The following is a 17244-nucleotide window of genomic DNA, read 5'->3' as shown; positions in this document are numbered from 1 at the left end:
TGCTCTTCTATCTCCTCTTCCACTATCACCTTCCCCCCTCCACTCCTCTTTCTCCTCCTCTCTTTGCTAATGTTTTTTTTTTTTTTTTTTCCCTGAAGAGCACCCTTTAGGAGATAAATGTGCTTTGAAATGACACTCAAATGACTCTTTTGTTGTTGTTGTTGTTTATTTGGTTGGTTGTGACAGGGTCTTACTGAGTAGTCCTGGCTAGCCCAGAACTTACTATATAGATCAGGATGGTCCCAAATTCATGGAGATCTGCTTGTGTCTGCCTTCCATGTGCTGGGATTAAAGGCACCAGTCACCAAGCCTGGCGAGTTCCCTTTAATATCATGGGACAATAGAAGGTGGGGGAAGGAGCTCAGAAATCCAGGCTGTTGTAAGGCCCAGGTACATCTCCTGCTAGCCTGGGGTGGGGTGGGAGGATGCTGGGCTGAGCCGGATCTTCAAACTGGGGTTGAGAGGTTCGGCTTCTCCTTGTAGCCAACCATGCTTCCTCATGTCCACCTCCATTCTTGTGCTGTTCCTGTGAGTTAGCACATCGCTGTCGCAATGGCTTAAGTCCAGGTTTGTGCATGCCAGTGTCCAGTGTGCTATGCACAGCATGTGGGATATGAAGAACACAGAGCAGTCTCCATCCTCCAACATCTTACATGTCCGGAAAAATTAAAACATCCCAAGATGGGCATGACGAATGCTTTGAAAAAAATTAATAGTCAAGTGTGTTCTAAGTCATTTTATTGGAATAAAGTAACCTGGTTTGGGTTAGAAAATAAAAACACCCAAGAATCTAAAAAAAAAAAAAAAAAAGAAATAAATCCAGTTATATGAATTTGCATTTCCTGAACGCATGATTGGCACGTGCTGTAATCATATGGTTCACAAATGTTGTACATGGACATGGAAGTTATTATTTCTTTAGAATAATCCCTTTCAAAACAGCATCAAATCATGACATATGTTAATATAAAACATGTTTCAGATTGAATTTCACATCACGGGCCTTTGAGGGAAATAGTGGAATACAGTCCTGGGGATTGGGTAGAAGGAACCCGTGACTTTCTTATTTCAGAAGGAAGGGTTCAGTCCTCACTCGAGGTAAATCTTTCAGGACCTGAAAGGTTTTACCTTTGCTGGGCTCTGCACATCCCAGTGTAATCTCCCTGATACCTTTCTGTGCAGGCATGAGATACCTGGGCCAGTTTGCAGATCCTGCTTTGGCACGGAGCTGATTCCAGAGAGGGGGTCTCCTTTTTCATATCTTCCCACTGCCCCCTGGGACTGAGCTAGCCAATTCTGGCATGGCAGGCATTTCTGAAAGATCTGTTTCCCTCTTTCTGTGTCCTTGAGGGTGCTGTTTCCTTGGGAGGCGCTGAAAGTGAAGAGGCATAGAGAAAGGAAAGGGGTAGCGGGGCAGGGTAGAGGCCGAGAAGCTGATCTCTACTGTGGGGATTCTCCACCATGAGTCATGCAAACAGGCAAAGGTGGCTGTGTGAGGTGAGCAGCCCCGAGGGCCTGTAATCCAAATAGCTGATAGCCCAGGCTCCAGTGCATCAGGATTGAGCTGGAGGGGATTTTTTGGGGGGAAAAGGAGGGATGCACAAGTGTGATAATTCCTGGAACAGCTTTTCCTGTGAGCTCTCAGCTGGCTTTTCTTCATCTCTGTGGAGCTGTGGTCTCACTTATTTTGCAAGAACTACTTCTTTCTAAACATGCAAGATGATGGTCCCATCCACTATGTGGCTGTTCTTTCTCCCTTTTGGGCTTTTATTCTTCTTCACCAATGTAAGAGGAGATTCCTACTTGGTCAAAGAGCAGTCTTGTTCGAACTTCTGATCTCCACATGCCCACTATTTTTAAGAATACACACACACACACACACACACACACACACACACACACATCATGCACACTCACAAAAAACAAAACCATGGGGATTTGGGAGGTAGATACAATTTAATTCATGTGCAAAATTATTGAAGAATGTGTAATAAATAAAACCAATACCAAAGATGATTTGCAGACCTGGTGATGTAACTTAGTGGCAGAGTGCTAGTCTAGTCTACAAAAATCCCTGGCTTCAATCTCCAGCACCATGAAAACAAATTAGTAAATAAGATTTGTATCTCTGGCCTAGACCAATGTTCCTGGGGATGCATTAGAGTTGTGAAATCTAAATTTTGGCTTATTTCTGCCTGACATACATTGGTCTGAAGATTGCACTTGGGGAGTCCCTATCTTGGAGTGTCCTCTTATCACTGATTTGTGTTCTGAGTCTAAGAATCAGATGGGTGATTGTACATCACCAGCCTGTAAGTGCATCCTGTCCCTAGGGTCATATTGGAAGAAGATGATCTGCTAGAAATCAAACTTAAACTATGTATAATTTTAAGTATAAATAAATAAAAATATAACTAATTCACCCAACAAAATATTTAAACATGTAATGTTTAATAAAAAAAATTCACAGGGTACTTTTCTGTAAAAATCAAAAACATAAAACCCCCAAACCTTCAAACTCTGGTATGTATCTTTTATCTTCAATGTGGGTTGATTTAGCAACATTCAGATTCTCATTAGTGATGTCCAGTCAGTGGTTGTCCTATTGAATAATTTATGAATGGGAGTCAAGATAGCCTTCCTAGAGTCTCTGACATTCACAGTACATTGTAACATTGGCTCCTGTTTCTCTGCTCCTAAATATGTCCTCAGAATTTCCCTTAGCACAAAACTTGTGGCAGGTACAGCCAGCCAATTGAATTCCAAGGTGCATTCTATTAGACACTTACTGTCTTATTGGTCCTCTTCACGTCCCAACTGCTTGGGATGTGTCCTGGCACCACATGGGTGAGCATTCCAGGCTCCAGAGGAAGAGATGAGAGATGGCCAAAGTAAATGGATACATCCTGTGGGGTTTAGAATGTGATGGATACAATAGATGGATATATCCTGTGGGGTTTAGAATGTGATGGATACAATAGAAATGATACACAAAGAACAGAGTAAATGGATACATCCTGTGGGGTTTGGAAAGTGATGGATACAATAGAAATGATACACAGAAATGACACACAAGGAAATATGGAGGACCCAGAACTGCCAGTGTGGCAGGTTTAAGTGAGACTGCATTCTGAGGATGATATGTGAATGAACTTGAAAAAGGGGATGTGAGAGGGAAGGGCAAGACCTGATGGTCTCCGGTGGTCTGCTGAGACCTGAATGTGTATTTGGGGTGCTCACCTGAAGGTGGGTGGGGATGGGTGGAATCAAGAAACGGAAGGATGGGACTAGAAGAGGCATTGAGCAGCTGCAGCACTGGTCACAGCAGAGCTCCCCTGCTCTTCCCCCACTGAAGACTGAATGGACTTGGGGAGTGTATGCTGACCTGCTGAGATCAGTGCAAACATGAAGCAGCACATTTCCAGGAAGACTCTGTAGAGTCTCCCACGGATCGGCCTTCGCTCCGGCCTGTGAGCTCACTTCAAGGCATATGTGAGTCCGCTTCGGATTTGAAGAGTTAAGCTGGAACACAGGTGTGGAAACAAAAGGCTGGATGCCTTCTCTGCTTTTTCTTTTTTCATGTACTTTTGGATGAGGTTATTGAATCTTATCCAGAAAAAATAATAAACTTGGCTCTCGTAGCCTTGCCGTAAGTTCTTGTAATAAAACTCCCAACCTTGGCAGATAGAGTAATGTTCTGCTCTTAAAAAAAAAAAAAAAAAAAAAAAAAAAAAAAAAAGTCTGGTTGGTAGCATAACTTGAATTTAAAAATACCAATGCTGTGCATAGTTCAAGCAGGAAAGAAAATTCTGGTGAGGAAGGGACTCAGGTGCACCCCAGCTTCCCTGGGTTGGTTAGACCACAAAACACTTAGTCCCTTCAACAGCCCCTTGCTGAGAGTGGAGGTCCTTGGAGCTCAGTGTTTGGTGCATTCCCACAGGAAGACATCTGTCATGTCAGGGAATGTCAGGGGTTGGGTTTTAATTAGAAAGCAGGAGGAAAGTTCAGTGGGTGGAGACACAGAGCTGCTAAGTATGCCTTAGTAATTGGTTTTTAGCTAGAGTTATTAGGTGAGAAATCAAATCATTAGTTTGAAAGCCTAGTTGAGAGTCATTTTCTGGGAGAGAAGGCAGGGAAGCAAGAAGCACTGGCCACTGGGGTGAGAGTGGTCTTTCCTGTAAGTGACATCAAGAAGGATCCCATCAACCAGCAATCATGAACCCTGCCTTGCACCACACAGTGAGCCAGTTAGCAAAATTCACAATGGACACTTGCTTCCTTGGCCCTCGGGCGTTCTGTGTCAAGGGAAGATGGCAGGTGTGTTAGTGTGTAGGAGCTGTTATTGAGGCAAGGAATGGGCAGGAGGTCCTGAGGAGAGCAGGGAGCCTGGAAGGCCTCACAGAGAAAGGCGTGGGAGGTAAGGAGCCTGCTGGCCAGGTGAGGAGGCCACAGCAGAGTGATCCAGGGAGGGAAGAAGGAGAGAAGGCCCAGGATGGAATCGTTCGTTCTGCAGCAGTGATTGGTTCTTTAGGCTGAATTCAGGGCATGTGGGAGAGTGGTGTGAAATGGAGGTGGAGGGTCAGAGATGCCTCTTCCCCAGCTATGTGCTACATTAAGATGCTTAACTTCTCTGTATTATCGCACGTTTGCATTTTAGGAAGGGAACACGGGTGAAGGAATGGGATTGGCTACTTTATTTTTCTCTTTTTAATTACAAAGAGAAGCAGCAGGACAAAGGACCCTGAACAGAGATGGAGTAAAAAGGAAGTCTCTGTTATTCCATCCAACTATAAAATCCTGTGCTCTACCATTCATTCTTTTGAAACAATAATTTCACATTATTTATTGTGGAATACCAAGAAACATGATTAATCTCTGCTCTTTATGTCTGTCACACATCTCCTAAAAGCTTTGGTGTCCCCAAAGTGATATCTTGCTGTGTTAATGTGATAGCTGGTAACTGGGTGGCTGATGGGTGACCTCAAGTTGGGAGCTGGTTGCCATGGGAACCAGCTGTTGGCTCAGAGGCTGGGCCATCCAGCATCTCTCCCGCAGCTGAGAAAGGAAATAGATTTAGACCTCATCTCCACTGACCATGGATTAATTCAGTCTGACCCACCCATTCAAAGAACCCTTGAGTCTTGCCTCAGTGTTCATGGTAGTGATTTGACAGCCATGCTGTCTGGGGGTGCTGAGGACGTCAAGAATATTGTCCTGAAGTATGAGCATGTGACAAAAGTCCAGTAAAGGTTTGTGTTACCAAAGAACAAGGAATGAACTCTCTGACTTGGTAGGCATGACTCAGATCAGCAAACCAAAGGGGAATTTTAGGGGAAGAAAGAGAGCTGGGAGGGAGGGGCAGGTGGGAGGGGGAGATTGGAGAGATGGCTCAGCAGTTAACAGCACTGACTGTTCTCCCAGAGGTCCTGAGTTCAATTCCCAGCAACCACATGGTGGCTCACAACCATCTGAAATGGGATCTGATGCCTTCTTCTGGTGTGTCTGAAGACAGCTACAGTGTACTCATAAATAAAATAAATCTGAGAGAGAGAGCGCACAGGGCTCGAGAGATGGCTTGTCAAGTAAGGGCGACGGGATCCACTCAGTGGAGGATGATAACTGGCTTCTACAAGTTGTCTTCTGACCTCCGGATGTGTTTCATGCCACATGTGCAGGCACACACACACACACACACACACACACACACACACACGCGCGCGCGCACACACACACACNCACACACACACACACACACGCACACACACACACACACACGAATGAACATCATCATTTTGGAATGAAGGAAGAAAGGAAGGAAGGAGAAGGGAAGAGAAGGGGGAAGAAGGTAAAGGAAAGGGAAGGGAAGAGGGAAGGGAAAAGGGAAAAGGGGAAAGGGAAAAAAGGAAAGGAAAGGAAAGGAAAGGAAAGGAAAGGAAAGGAAAGGAAAGGAAAGGAAAGGAAAGGAAAGGAAAGGAAAGGAACTTATCATGGCTGTGCGTGCAGGGCTCTTTCTGGAGGAGTTGGAACAGAAGCCCACTGTGACTGGCGGCACAAGCCTCGTGCATAGGTCTCGCCCTGGTGCCAAGGGAGACTATTAGTCTCTCTGGGGATTCTTTCTCTATGGAAATCATAGTCATTTCTAGTCCTGAGGATTATGGGGGCCACCCGTGAGCAACATCTCCTACAACTCCATCATGGCTGGGAGGAGCCTTTGCAGGGCCTGTGGAGCTAGTGGTTGAGGGGAGAGTGCTGACTAACCACTTTCGAAAGCAGAAAATTTCCATTGACCTGTAGTCAGGGACACCTCCCTGCCCCTGGCAGCTCCCCTTCCTCCTTATTGGAATGTGCCTGAGGAGTGGCGGTAACTGCGTTTTGTTTCCAAATTCCTCAGCTCTGAGTTTATGAACCTTGGGGCTGCCTGGAGAGAAGACTGCACTGGGGCAGGGTTGCTGGTGTGTGGCAGGGAGCAACCCCTGAGTGAGCCCCCCTACCCCCGCGGCCGTCACATCACATGGCTCTTTAATGGCTTCAGGCTGCATCCCGAACTACGACTGACTCCTATTTACACTCTTCTTCTAGCCCTCGGAATGCACCAGTATGATGCATCTCTTCACTTTGCTTTGCATAATGTATTTAAAACCCAAAGTTAAACTGTACAGCTATAATATGCAAAAGGACACAAGCAACAAACACATAGAGATCCTTCCCTCCACAGCAGAACGATGCTGGCGGTGGGTCAAGGCCTGCTCTGCACTGCTGTGGGTTTTGTTCTTTTGGTGACAAGTTGAATAAAAATATTTAAGTTCTTTTCAGAAGCAAGAAAATTTTACTGCAGGGCAAAAGTCACAAAGCCTGGTGAGGCTGGTTTGGGGTTCGGTGTTGAGGCATGGCTGCACCCCCAACAGTGATGCCCAGGGGTGGCATGGTTAGTGTGAGGCAGGAAGGTGGCTATTGACCTTTGACATGAATACACAACATTAAAACCAGGTCAAAGCTAGAGCTTCCACAGTGGCTTCGCTTAAGCAGCACGAGGACCATTACGAGCCACCATTACCTGTGATGTGAGAGGCACGAGGAAGGCACAGGGTTGTGCCTGACACATAGTGGGTGGACAGCCGATGTCCATTTAGGACATGGTTTTTACCCAGTTTATTAATGATTAGTTCCATGCTTCCTAAACCAGTACAGACCAGAAAGGCTTCCTTAAATGTTAAGAACCCACAGGGCCCTATGAGATGGCTCAGAGGGTTGGTGCCTGTTGCTAAGCCTGACAACCTTTCAAGTTGTCCTCTGACCTCAATACACACCCAGGGACATACATGCACAAAGTATATAAATATTGAAACAAAAAAAAAAGAGTGAAACCTGATATACATCATAAAATGGGGTAGTTAGGGGTTCATACTGGGGAATGGAGCAGATATTTGGCTACTAATGACACTTGGTAATGTTGAGTAATGACAGTTGGTCATTACTCCATTATCACTGCCACAAGCTTCCCAGTGTCTTCAGCAAGTTTGCTCAGACTCAGTGTCGTGGCATCTTGGATAATTCTTTGTTGGAGCAGCTCCATACATCGTAGGATGGCTAGGAGAGATGCCAGTATCACCTCCCCCTCCTGGTTATGAGAATAAATATTATTTCTTGACAGACATTGCTTAATGTCCCCTTGGGGAATAGAATGATCCCTGGCTGAGAGTCACTGGTAGAGAGCCATCTGCAAGGTACTCACAATGGGTCTGTGCTTGCCTTCCATGCTATGGAACACTCAGTGAGGTGTTTCCTAACAGAACCAAGCAGGGTCACCCAGAGATGCTGGGCCCACTGGAAAGTCTAGTAAGTCTGGGTGTTAGGATAGTTAGCAGCTCCTGAGGCACTTTCTGCTTCAGCCGTGGCAGAGATGATGGCACATGCCTGTAATTCTAGCCCTTGGGAGGCTAAAGCGGGAGATCAAGAGTTCAGAGCTAGCAAGAGCAGTCTCAAAAACAAACAACTTATATGTAGGTATATATATACACATACATATATATACTCACATATATATATACACATATATATGTATATATGTGTGGATATATGTGTGGATATATGTGTGTGTATATATATATATATGATTGTGTAAAATATTGTATAGAAAGTGTTAGTGCATACCTCAGCAGCTGAGTGAGCACCAGTCTACTCACATAAAGAGGAGAAATGGAGTTGTACATGAGGGAACCACGTTACAAAGTCCCCGCCATCATCTAGCCTTTTGTTTTGAGGTTCATTGTTACTGTGTGGCTATTTAGAGCCTCTTGAGTAATAACTTGTTTTTTGCTAAGAACAAATAGTTAATATGACATTTAATGTATGGTGTGTATAGTTTTGAGACTCATGAGCACTGTTAACTACTTTGGGTTTTCACATTGGCATTGATAAAAACTAATCAGTTTATGAATACTAGCCGGCAGCACCCACATATTGACCAGCTCCTCCTTTTTATGTGTTATTACTTACACACCATGCTGTGCAAGGCCAGGGATGGCCTGAATATACCACAACACTGTGACATTTGCACAGACCTCCTTGCAAGTTTTCTTGGGATTAGTTTGACAGGCTCTTGACCTCACGGTTCCTGTGGGAATCTGGAAGTTAACTAAATGAGCTGTTATCCGCATTCTTCCCCATGCTGAGAAACCTGAAATTGAGAGAAAATTGGACACCTTGGCCGTTCTTTATCTTAATGCTCAGGAAAACACAAACCAGTTGCGAATGGTTCTCACTCGATCTGTCGTGGTGACTGTTGGCAGATGTTACAGCTTGTGGAAGCCATGTTCAGTTGCTCATCAGACTTTGAGATCATTGTCCTGACCCTGAAGCCAACTTGCACACACACTTCCTCTGTGACATCCAACTCAGCACAGTAATGTCTTCTGTCACAATGCATTCACGTGACGTTGGTTCCAGGACTACCTCCCTGTACCAAAATCTACAGATATTTGTGTCTCTCACAAAATGGTGTAGTGTTTGCATGTAAGCTACACACACATTCCCCTGAAGACTTTAAATAATTCCTGGGTTACAGATAGCACCCAATCTAGAATACATACTGTGCAAAGAGTACTTACTGATTAGGAAATGACATAGCTAAAAACTTTTAAAGTCCATCTTTGTCAAGAGAGGTGCTGTGTTTCCCTTAAATGTCCAGTTTTAGACACGGCACTGGTATCCATATGTGTTGAGAGAGGTACTGTGTTCCTGGTCAGTCCACAGACATGGCAACATAGAGACTATTCAGTACTCAGAAGTTTGACCTTTAATGGAAGTCTTCTTGGGGTTATCTGGAAGAAGTGGGTTTGGGATTGCTTGAGTCAGCTCTTAGGGAGCTTGCCTCTGCCACATCTGCCTGCATGTCAGAGAGAAGAGACAAATTAGGTATGATGGTGAAGTCTAGCTAGGGTAACTGTGTCATATTAACTATAAGTTCTATTTGTTCCAGGTTTCGGAGGGTTCTGTGGTCCAGTTTTCATCAGGAAACTTCTCCTTGACAGCAGAAACAGAGGAAAGGAGTTTCCCTCAAGAAAATGAGCATCTGCTACACTGGGCCCAAAAGGAATATGGAGCAGTGACATCATTCACCGAACTCAAGATAGCAAGAAACATCTATATTAAAGTGGGAGAAGGTAAATGTTGCATGGCTTCTGTTAATGATGGATTTATAACTGTTGGTTGTTTACCTTTCTGAGTCCAGGTGCTCAGAGCCAGGCATGGTAGGATTCCAGAGTCCTGGAACTGGCAGAGACCTAGGAGATGGCATGAGAACTCTTCTCCTACACCACCTCCTTGTTTTTCCTTCTGCAGGAATGGGGCTGGTTATAACCAGCTGAGAGTTAGGGAGCAGTGTGGCTGAGAGGAAAGGAGTTGTTGTGTAGGATTTAGAACACAGTCAACCACAGAATTCAGAGTAAGCAAGTGGCTAAGTGTCGGAGAGGGAACAGCAGTGTCAAGGGATGCACTGAAGGAGGCAGGATGGGTTAGACAGTGGGGGCAGCTTCTTACCTGTGATCCTGCAAATGTTTTAGGCCAGTGTCCCTTTCTGACATTCAGAGATCAGTTAAATTTTAGTCATTAACAAAGGGGAAAGTATTCAAGTACATTTTTAGTACTAATGCTTGTTACAAGGACAAGTTCTTGAAAAAAGGAACCACATGCTTTGATAAGAGACAGAGCATTTTAAGTTCTGTTCCTTGCAGAAAGATAAAATTTCCAACAACTCAATTTTGAAAGCCTGTTTGTTAAAAGCATTTTAAAATCAGTTTTAGTTGGGAATATTTGGGACTCCACCCACCCTCAAAAGTCAACGGGACCTGCTGACATCAGCTGTGTAAATAGTACTGCTCTTCTGCTGCTCCCTTGAATCTGACAGTCAGCTGTCACCTCTTCCCTAGATGTCATGCAGGGGTTAGGGGCTTTTGAATGCTTGGTCCCCCATCTTGGGTCTGGGCTGGTTTAAAGTAAAAATGAGCCATCATTGGTGTGTAAAGGTGAATCACTATTGATGTATAAAGGTAAGCCACCATTGGTGTGTAAATGGTGAGTCACCATTGGTGTGTTGACTACATGCAGATACATATCAGGAGTTGTCACATGTCCAAGAAGGGGGCATTGTTTCTGTTATCATATACAGAGTTTAGGGGAGGGGTAAGTGGGTGTACTCTGATTCACATTACTAGAAAGTGGCAAAGCCAGTTCTCAACTGTAGACTTCCTCACTCCCGTGTCTAACGCTGTTACCTGATGTTGTGCTTAAAGTTTTAGCCTCGTAAGCACATGCCCAGAATGAAAGTGAGCTGCTGATCAGAACGTGCCCACTGACCTGAGGAGGGTTTAAGAGGAGAATGGGGTTTAAACAGCCTAAGTTTGTTCCTAGATTCTTGTGGTAGTCAGGCCTCATTGGGACAAAGAGATTTTAAAACATGTCTTAATAAAGGCTGTAAGTCAGCACCCTGTCTCTCTGAAGCAGAATCTAGTAGCATGAAGGGATGGAGGGATAACAGTTCTTGGATTGTTAGAACAAGGAAGTTTGGAGTAGAAGTATGTGAAATGTTGGACCCCGTTTCCTTGACAGTGTGTATAGCACAGATGTTACCTGCCCCTAGGATCTGCAACACTTGAGTAACCGAGCTCCACACTGAGAAGAAGCACAAGTTAAGCACCTGGTGCCCAGTCAAGTAAAATCTGGTCGATCCCCTAAAACTTGACTCCAGCCATCAGTTGGGTCCAAGTCACTGGTCCATGCCATGGAAGGGAGCAGTCTCGGGGAGAGAGGAGCACCACTGTTCTGTTCAGCTTGTAGACCCCGGGCAACATTAACAACGATCACTTTGCATCAGGGTGACTGGTTAGCTTTCCAGAGACCCTAGCCACGAGTGTCTTCTTGCTCAAACGGCACTGGTTCTGAGAGTGTGACGACCGTGTCAGGAGCATCACTGTTACTGAGCACCTTGTTGGAGATACCATCTTGTGGCTTAGTCCTGGCCAGCGAAATTAGAAAGGGGGATGGGGTCAGCAAAGTGTGTTTCCATGAGCCACCCAGGTGCTGGTACTCACTATCGACAGAGTGAAGGAGCGGAGTGGAAACTGCTGGCTCTTATCTGAGCACCATGTCTTAGAGCATAGGCCTTCACAGCAGGAAATGGAGCCTGTGCATGACTTCCAAGGCTCATTGCTGCTCTCACCATCCCTACCAAGCTTAAGAGGTTTCTACCTGCGGATCACCTGCCTGTGGTTCCCTTTCTACTTGGCACTTGGTATAAGTTTTTATACCAACCATGTGGAAAGGCACTTGAGCTGAGAGACTCTACGCCATAAAATGTGATCAGCTCCTTCAGCTTGGTTGACAGTGGCATGTGGGACTGGAACCCTTAATAATCACAGCTTTTAGACAGTTAAATTTTCCCGAGCAGCTCACCAACCTGGGGAAATCTTTGTCTATTTGTCTCAAATTTCACATCGTCGTTGGTGGACTCAAGAAGCCTATACGGTGTGTCTATTATGTGCCAGCTGCATGCTGGGCACACCTGGGTAGGAACTGCAAGCCACAGTCCCAGGAGGGTCCTAGTCTCTTGAGTCTTCTGGCCCATACACATCTCCTGATTCTCAATTAGATTTCAGCCCTGCAGCCTGATATCATTTTCTGTCTTGTGAACAGGGGGCGGGGGGGAGGCATCACAGGGCTGCAGCTGTAAAGTACACATTCTTCATCTGCACATCTGGAAAAACCCTTAGCAGATGTGGAGGAGGGCCGCTCCAAAGCCTGAATTGTTAAGCTGTGGGCTGTTTCCTTGGAGGAGGTTTGCAAAAAAGAATGCAGGATGTTTGAGCCAGTGCTCTCTTGCAGCAATCACACAAGCAGGGGCCATATTAACTACAGTAGTGCCGCCTGCTCTGAGGTGCTCTGGGGACATTGCAGTGGTTGGAGCTGCGGTGCCAGAGTGTGAGTTGTGCAGGGTTGGGGAGGGCAGTGTCAGCCCAGCCTTAGAATCTTAAAAGCCCATCGCCTGTTTTTAGATGAGGCTTCCATGTGGAGATGAACCCCCAGCACCCCGTCCTTAAAATTTAAAAGACACAAGCCTGTCTCACCAAAATGCCAGGTCTGGTTCGTTCCCCTTCTGAAAATCTGGCTTTCCCTAAAACTTCCTGGACACCGGTCCCAGTTGTCACTGTGCCAGCAACTTCACTCGGGTTCTGCTTAAACATTTAAGCCACAAGATGGAAATCCCATCAGGTGTAGTGCTCTGTAAACAGCATGTGTCACGGGGGAGTGTCTTCAGAGTCTTGGGGCCGGGATATCTTTTCCCTTGTGGAAGTGGTGAGCAGTCCTCAGGCAGTGGTATTTATAAAAGCACTGTGAAAGTGGGAAAAAGATCTGCGGGCCAGAGAACCAATAGCTACTTGTATCAAAGCTGCAAGTGCCCAAGGAGAGGCCTATAGGATTAAAAATGGATTCAATGTTGCCAGTGCTCATGGAAATACTGGCTAGGTCGGGACCTTCTGGTAGACAGATGACAGTCTTAAGTCTGCAGCCCAGTGGAGGAGCTGTGGTCTAGGAGCACAGGAGTGACTGAGATTATCTATAGAAAATAGACAAAGGGAGGATTGAGATTCTGAGTCTTGATTATTTCGCCTAACATAGGTTTCCAGCTGCATACATTTCCCTGTATACGCCATGATGTCATTTTTTTTTCTCATAGCTGTATATCTTTGTTGCTGTTTTGTTTTTGAGATAAGGTCTGTAGTCCAGGCTGCCCTCAGACTTGCTATGTAGCTAAGGATGCTTGTAAATTTCTAATTTTCCTCGCCTCAACCTCCTGAGTGCTGAGATTACGGGTGCACGCTGCAGAACCTTATACACGATACTGAATATGGAACCCAGGGCATATTGTACGCTAGGCAAACATGTTACCAACAGAGCTACACTCCCCAGCTCAGGGCTGGGAGTCTTAGGCTTGGCTGACATGAACTACAGAGCTTCAGAAAGGAAAGATGTCCGTGTCCCACATGATACCCTGAATCAGATTCTGAGGGACAGAATCCTAAGAGGTGGTTCTGACCTGAATCAAAGACAGAGGACCACTCTAGTGAAAAAGAATAGGACACAGTAGGGGTCAGAAGAGATGAACAGGGGCAAGAAAGGAGTGGGTATAGGCAAAGAAGAAGCCACTAGCCCTGGCCAGCAGACAGCCCCTGGTAGCCAAGGTAGAAGGCATGGCTGAGCAGTAACAGAGGCCACAGGTGAGGTCCCTCTGGGCTTGTGGCTTCTGGTTCAGACTTAGCCTGAGTCACACTACCACCTCTTTCCTTCCCTTCTAGTCCCATAAACTCCCCGGTTTGACCCCAGTGCCCTGTCTTTACTTTCAGATCAAGTGTTCCCTCCCACGTGTAACATAGGGAAAAATTTTCTCTCGCTCAATTACCTTGCGGAGTACCTTCAACCCAAAGCCGCCGAAGGGTGTGTCCTGTCCAGTCAGCCCCATGAGAAGGAAGTGCATATCATTGAGTTAATCTCCCCCAACTCCAATCCTTACAGGTGAGCACCCGTCCGTGTGCACTCAAGTGCACCCATGTGTGCATGTATGTACATGTGTGTGCGAGTATGTGTGTGTGTGTTATAATCTGAGAAGAGATGTAAGTAAAGATCTGTTCTCCCCTGATATGACGGTGACAGGGGGGAGCAGCCCACTTTATTTGGAGAGAGGGAAGCAGCCATGCTTCAGGCGTGGATCACAGAAGAGGAGGACGGCACTCAGCATGGTGACGTGGTTTGCATCATCACGTGGTTGTAAGGATACATATGCCGGAGAGTTCTTGAAGCCCCTTCTTAGCTTCTGGGTTTAATTTTTAAGACAATGGTTCTCCTTTGCCATCTCCTTTGACTGACGCCATCACTGTTGAAACAGTGATGTAACTAGAGTTACAGAGTAGCCTTATTATCTACCACAGTTACCATTTTAATCTGCCTCTTTAGATTCAGTTATATTTATAATGTCCTCAGAGTACGTATGCACCGTGTGTGTGTGTCTGTGTGTCTATGTGTCTGTGTGTGTCTGTATCCATGTGTGTGTGTACTGCATCTTCATGGTATGCATCAAGGATCCATTAGATAGATACCACAATCTGACACTTGTGGAAGTTTGATTCTCCCTATGAAAATAATTAGATTTTGTTGTTGTTTTTAAGGAGGGGGAAAAATAATAATTTTCTACCCTGACCTGTATTTCATATGGGCCAGTGACTCAAACTTTGCCAGTTTTTTTGTAGAGAGATTTTTGAAAATGAGACGTGTAATAGAGTTTTCATTTCAAAATTGAATAGACTACAGATTGGGTGAGAATCTGTTCCATGCCATGTGCAGAACTCTGTGGAAGGACCTGGAGAGTGCGCAGACCTTCAGCCAGGCATTCTGATCATTGTGTCTCACACGTGAAACCACGACAGACTCTTCCCTCAAATTCGGAACGTTTAGTAAAACGTTCATTTAGGAAAAACCATTTTCTCTCATGCTCAGTTCTTAGAAGTTTGTATTGTGCTCATCAATTTTGTATCAATTGCTTGCTTGACCACTAATTTAAATACCTTTATATACAGAAGCTTGGGAAAGTAAGTGCAGATATGATTATTTAACTGTTACTGATGCGGTAATCAAAACTTACGTAAGGCAAGAGGCCTTTGGCCTTTTATTTATTCTGACATTTCCTGGAGCATGTGCTAGCATGCCTCCTACCCCTTCCCTCCTCCAGCCTCAGCCACCCACATCAGGCTTTGAAGGGCTTCAGCATATAGGGACTTAGAAGTTCCACAACAAAGGGAGAAGGCACAGAACCTTGAACACAGACAATGCTGCTTCAGAAGCAAACTCCCTTGGTGTTCAAGTCCCTTCAGCTGATGCAGCATTGAGGAGCCTTCCTCCCTCCCCCCTCTCGAGAGGAGAAACACAACTAATTAGCATCAGGCCTGCGATCCTATTGTTATGTAAACCCGTTTTGTTCAGCGTGCAACAGCAATCTGTTTTGCACATGTCATTTGCCTGGGATCCACGCCAGCATTTTAATCAACTGGCCAGACACTGGAAACACGAGGCTTGGAGCAGTGGCAGCCTTCTGGCTCAGGTCTTGACTTTGCCTTTGGTTTTCACACACAGCACCTTCCAGGTGGATATAATAATTGACATACGACCTGCTCGAGAGGATCCTGAGGTGGTCAAAAACCTCGTCCTGATCTTGAAGTGCAAAAAGTCTGTCAACTGGGTGATCAAGTCTTTTGACGTCAAGGGAAACTTGAAAGTTATTGTAAGTTGGTTGCTCATTTCTTGGTCTTTTTAAACAGCAATAACTTAAACTGTGGTTGTGTGTGTTATTTTTGCAAAGGTTCTGCCTCTTTGAATTTTCTAAGCTCTCTGTTAGTTTTCACTCTGTAGCCTATACTTTGTTTCTTCTGCTGGACAGTCAATGTCGTGGCTAAAACATGGCCCTAGGGAGCATTGTGGACTTGGGTTTGAGTCTTGGCTCTATTACTTAAAAATTATGGCCTTGGACAAGTTCTTAAAGCTCTCCGAACTCCAGTTACCTCATTATGAAAGTTCTGACATGAGTTAGTGTACTTTCTCTAGTCTTAGTAAACATGAAGCAATGAACATTTTTCATGTCTGCATATTCTTTAGGGGGTCAATGTCACAGTCTGGAACCAGGTGCATAGGGAGGAAGGAAAACCAAGCTGACCCCAGCCCATGCTGTAGACTTCCCTGTTGAGATAAATATGTGGTGTTGGGTGAATCTGGCTTGCATCCAACTTCCAGGAGTAACACTCTGACAGAAAAGTAACTCTGGGCTCTGTGTGTATATGGAGGGGGTGAGGAGTGAGGGTGGCATGGGATGGGATGGGGTGAGATAGGATGGGGGTTGGTACTCACTCAGTAAATGACTTTATCCTGCAAGCTGTATAATCCCAGGGCTGGAGTGTGGAAGTCAAAAGACAAAAGAACCCTGTGAGCTCGGTCACTGTCCATTCAGCCTAGCTGGCTTGGTGAGCTCCTGGTTCAGTGAGAGAGGCAGATAAAGATTCAAGAAAACACCTGATGTTGACCTCCCACCTCCACAAACACATATGCGCACCCTACTCACACACATGTATATGCACTACACATGATCCTTTCATGGTAACCAGCTTACCTCTAACGTAGCTTCCCAAAGCTTCTGTGAGGGGCCTTGCAGGCTGACAGGCCAAGGCAAAGGTTCATGTTGAAAAGTTGATTAAAGTTTGGTAAAATCAAACTCATCTCAGATATAACTAGGGGGAAAAACAACCCGATTTGGCTTAATATTGGAGCAAAGTGGTGTGTGTGTGTGTGTGTGTGTGTGAGAGAGAGAGAGAGAGAGAGAGAGAGAGAGAGAGAGAGAGAGATCGAGAGAGATCTCCTTGGCATCTCTTTTGTAAGAGTCAAATTTTTAATGTATTGTTAATTGACCATCTTCGTTAACAGCTAAAATGGATTGTAGACGTTTGGAATTTAGGAGAGTTGGGTTGCGTTGGTTCAGCATTCCTCTGCCCACTGCACCTTCCATGTGATCTGTATCCTCTTCCCACTGCACCTTCCATGTGATCTGTATCCTCTTCCCACTGCACCTTCCATGTGATCTGTATCCTCTGCCCACTGCACCTTCCATGTGATCTGTATCCTCTGCCCACTGCACCTTCCATGTGATCTGTA

General features: G+C 45.4%; 1 protein-coding gene across 1 annotated transcript in view; it reads left to right on the top strand.

The window, feature by feature from the left end:
- The window catches only part of Tgfbr3 (transforming growth factor beta receptor 3), a 180037-nt gene that overhangs the window by 123300 nt on the left and 39493 nt on the right, over positions 1-17244 (top strand). The window contains exons 5-7 of the mRNA XM_021163025.2: positions 9479-9662; positions 13899-14067; positions 15679-15826. Coding sequence (XP_021018684.1) covers positions 9479-9662; positions 13899-14067; positions 15679-15826 — 501 coding nt within the window. The remainder of the gene's footprint in view (positions 1-9478; positions 9663-13898; positions 14068-15678; positions 15827-17244) is intronic.

This window comes from Mus caroli, chromosome 5, assembly GCF_900094665.2.
Source record: "Mus caroli chromosome 5, CAROLI_EIJ_v1.1, whole genome shotgun sequence".
Taxonomy (NCBI): domain Eukaryota; kingdom Metazoa; phylum Chordata; class Mammalia; order Rodentia; family Muridae; genus Mus; species Mus caroli.
This window is presented reverse-complemented; position numbering and strand designations above follow the sequence as displayed.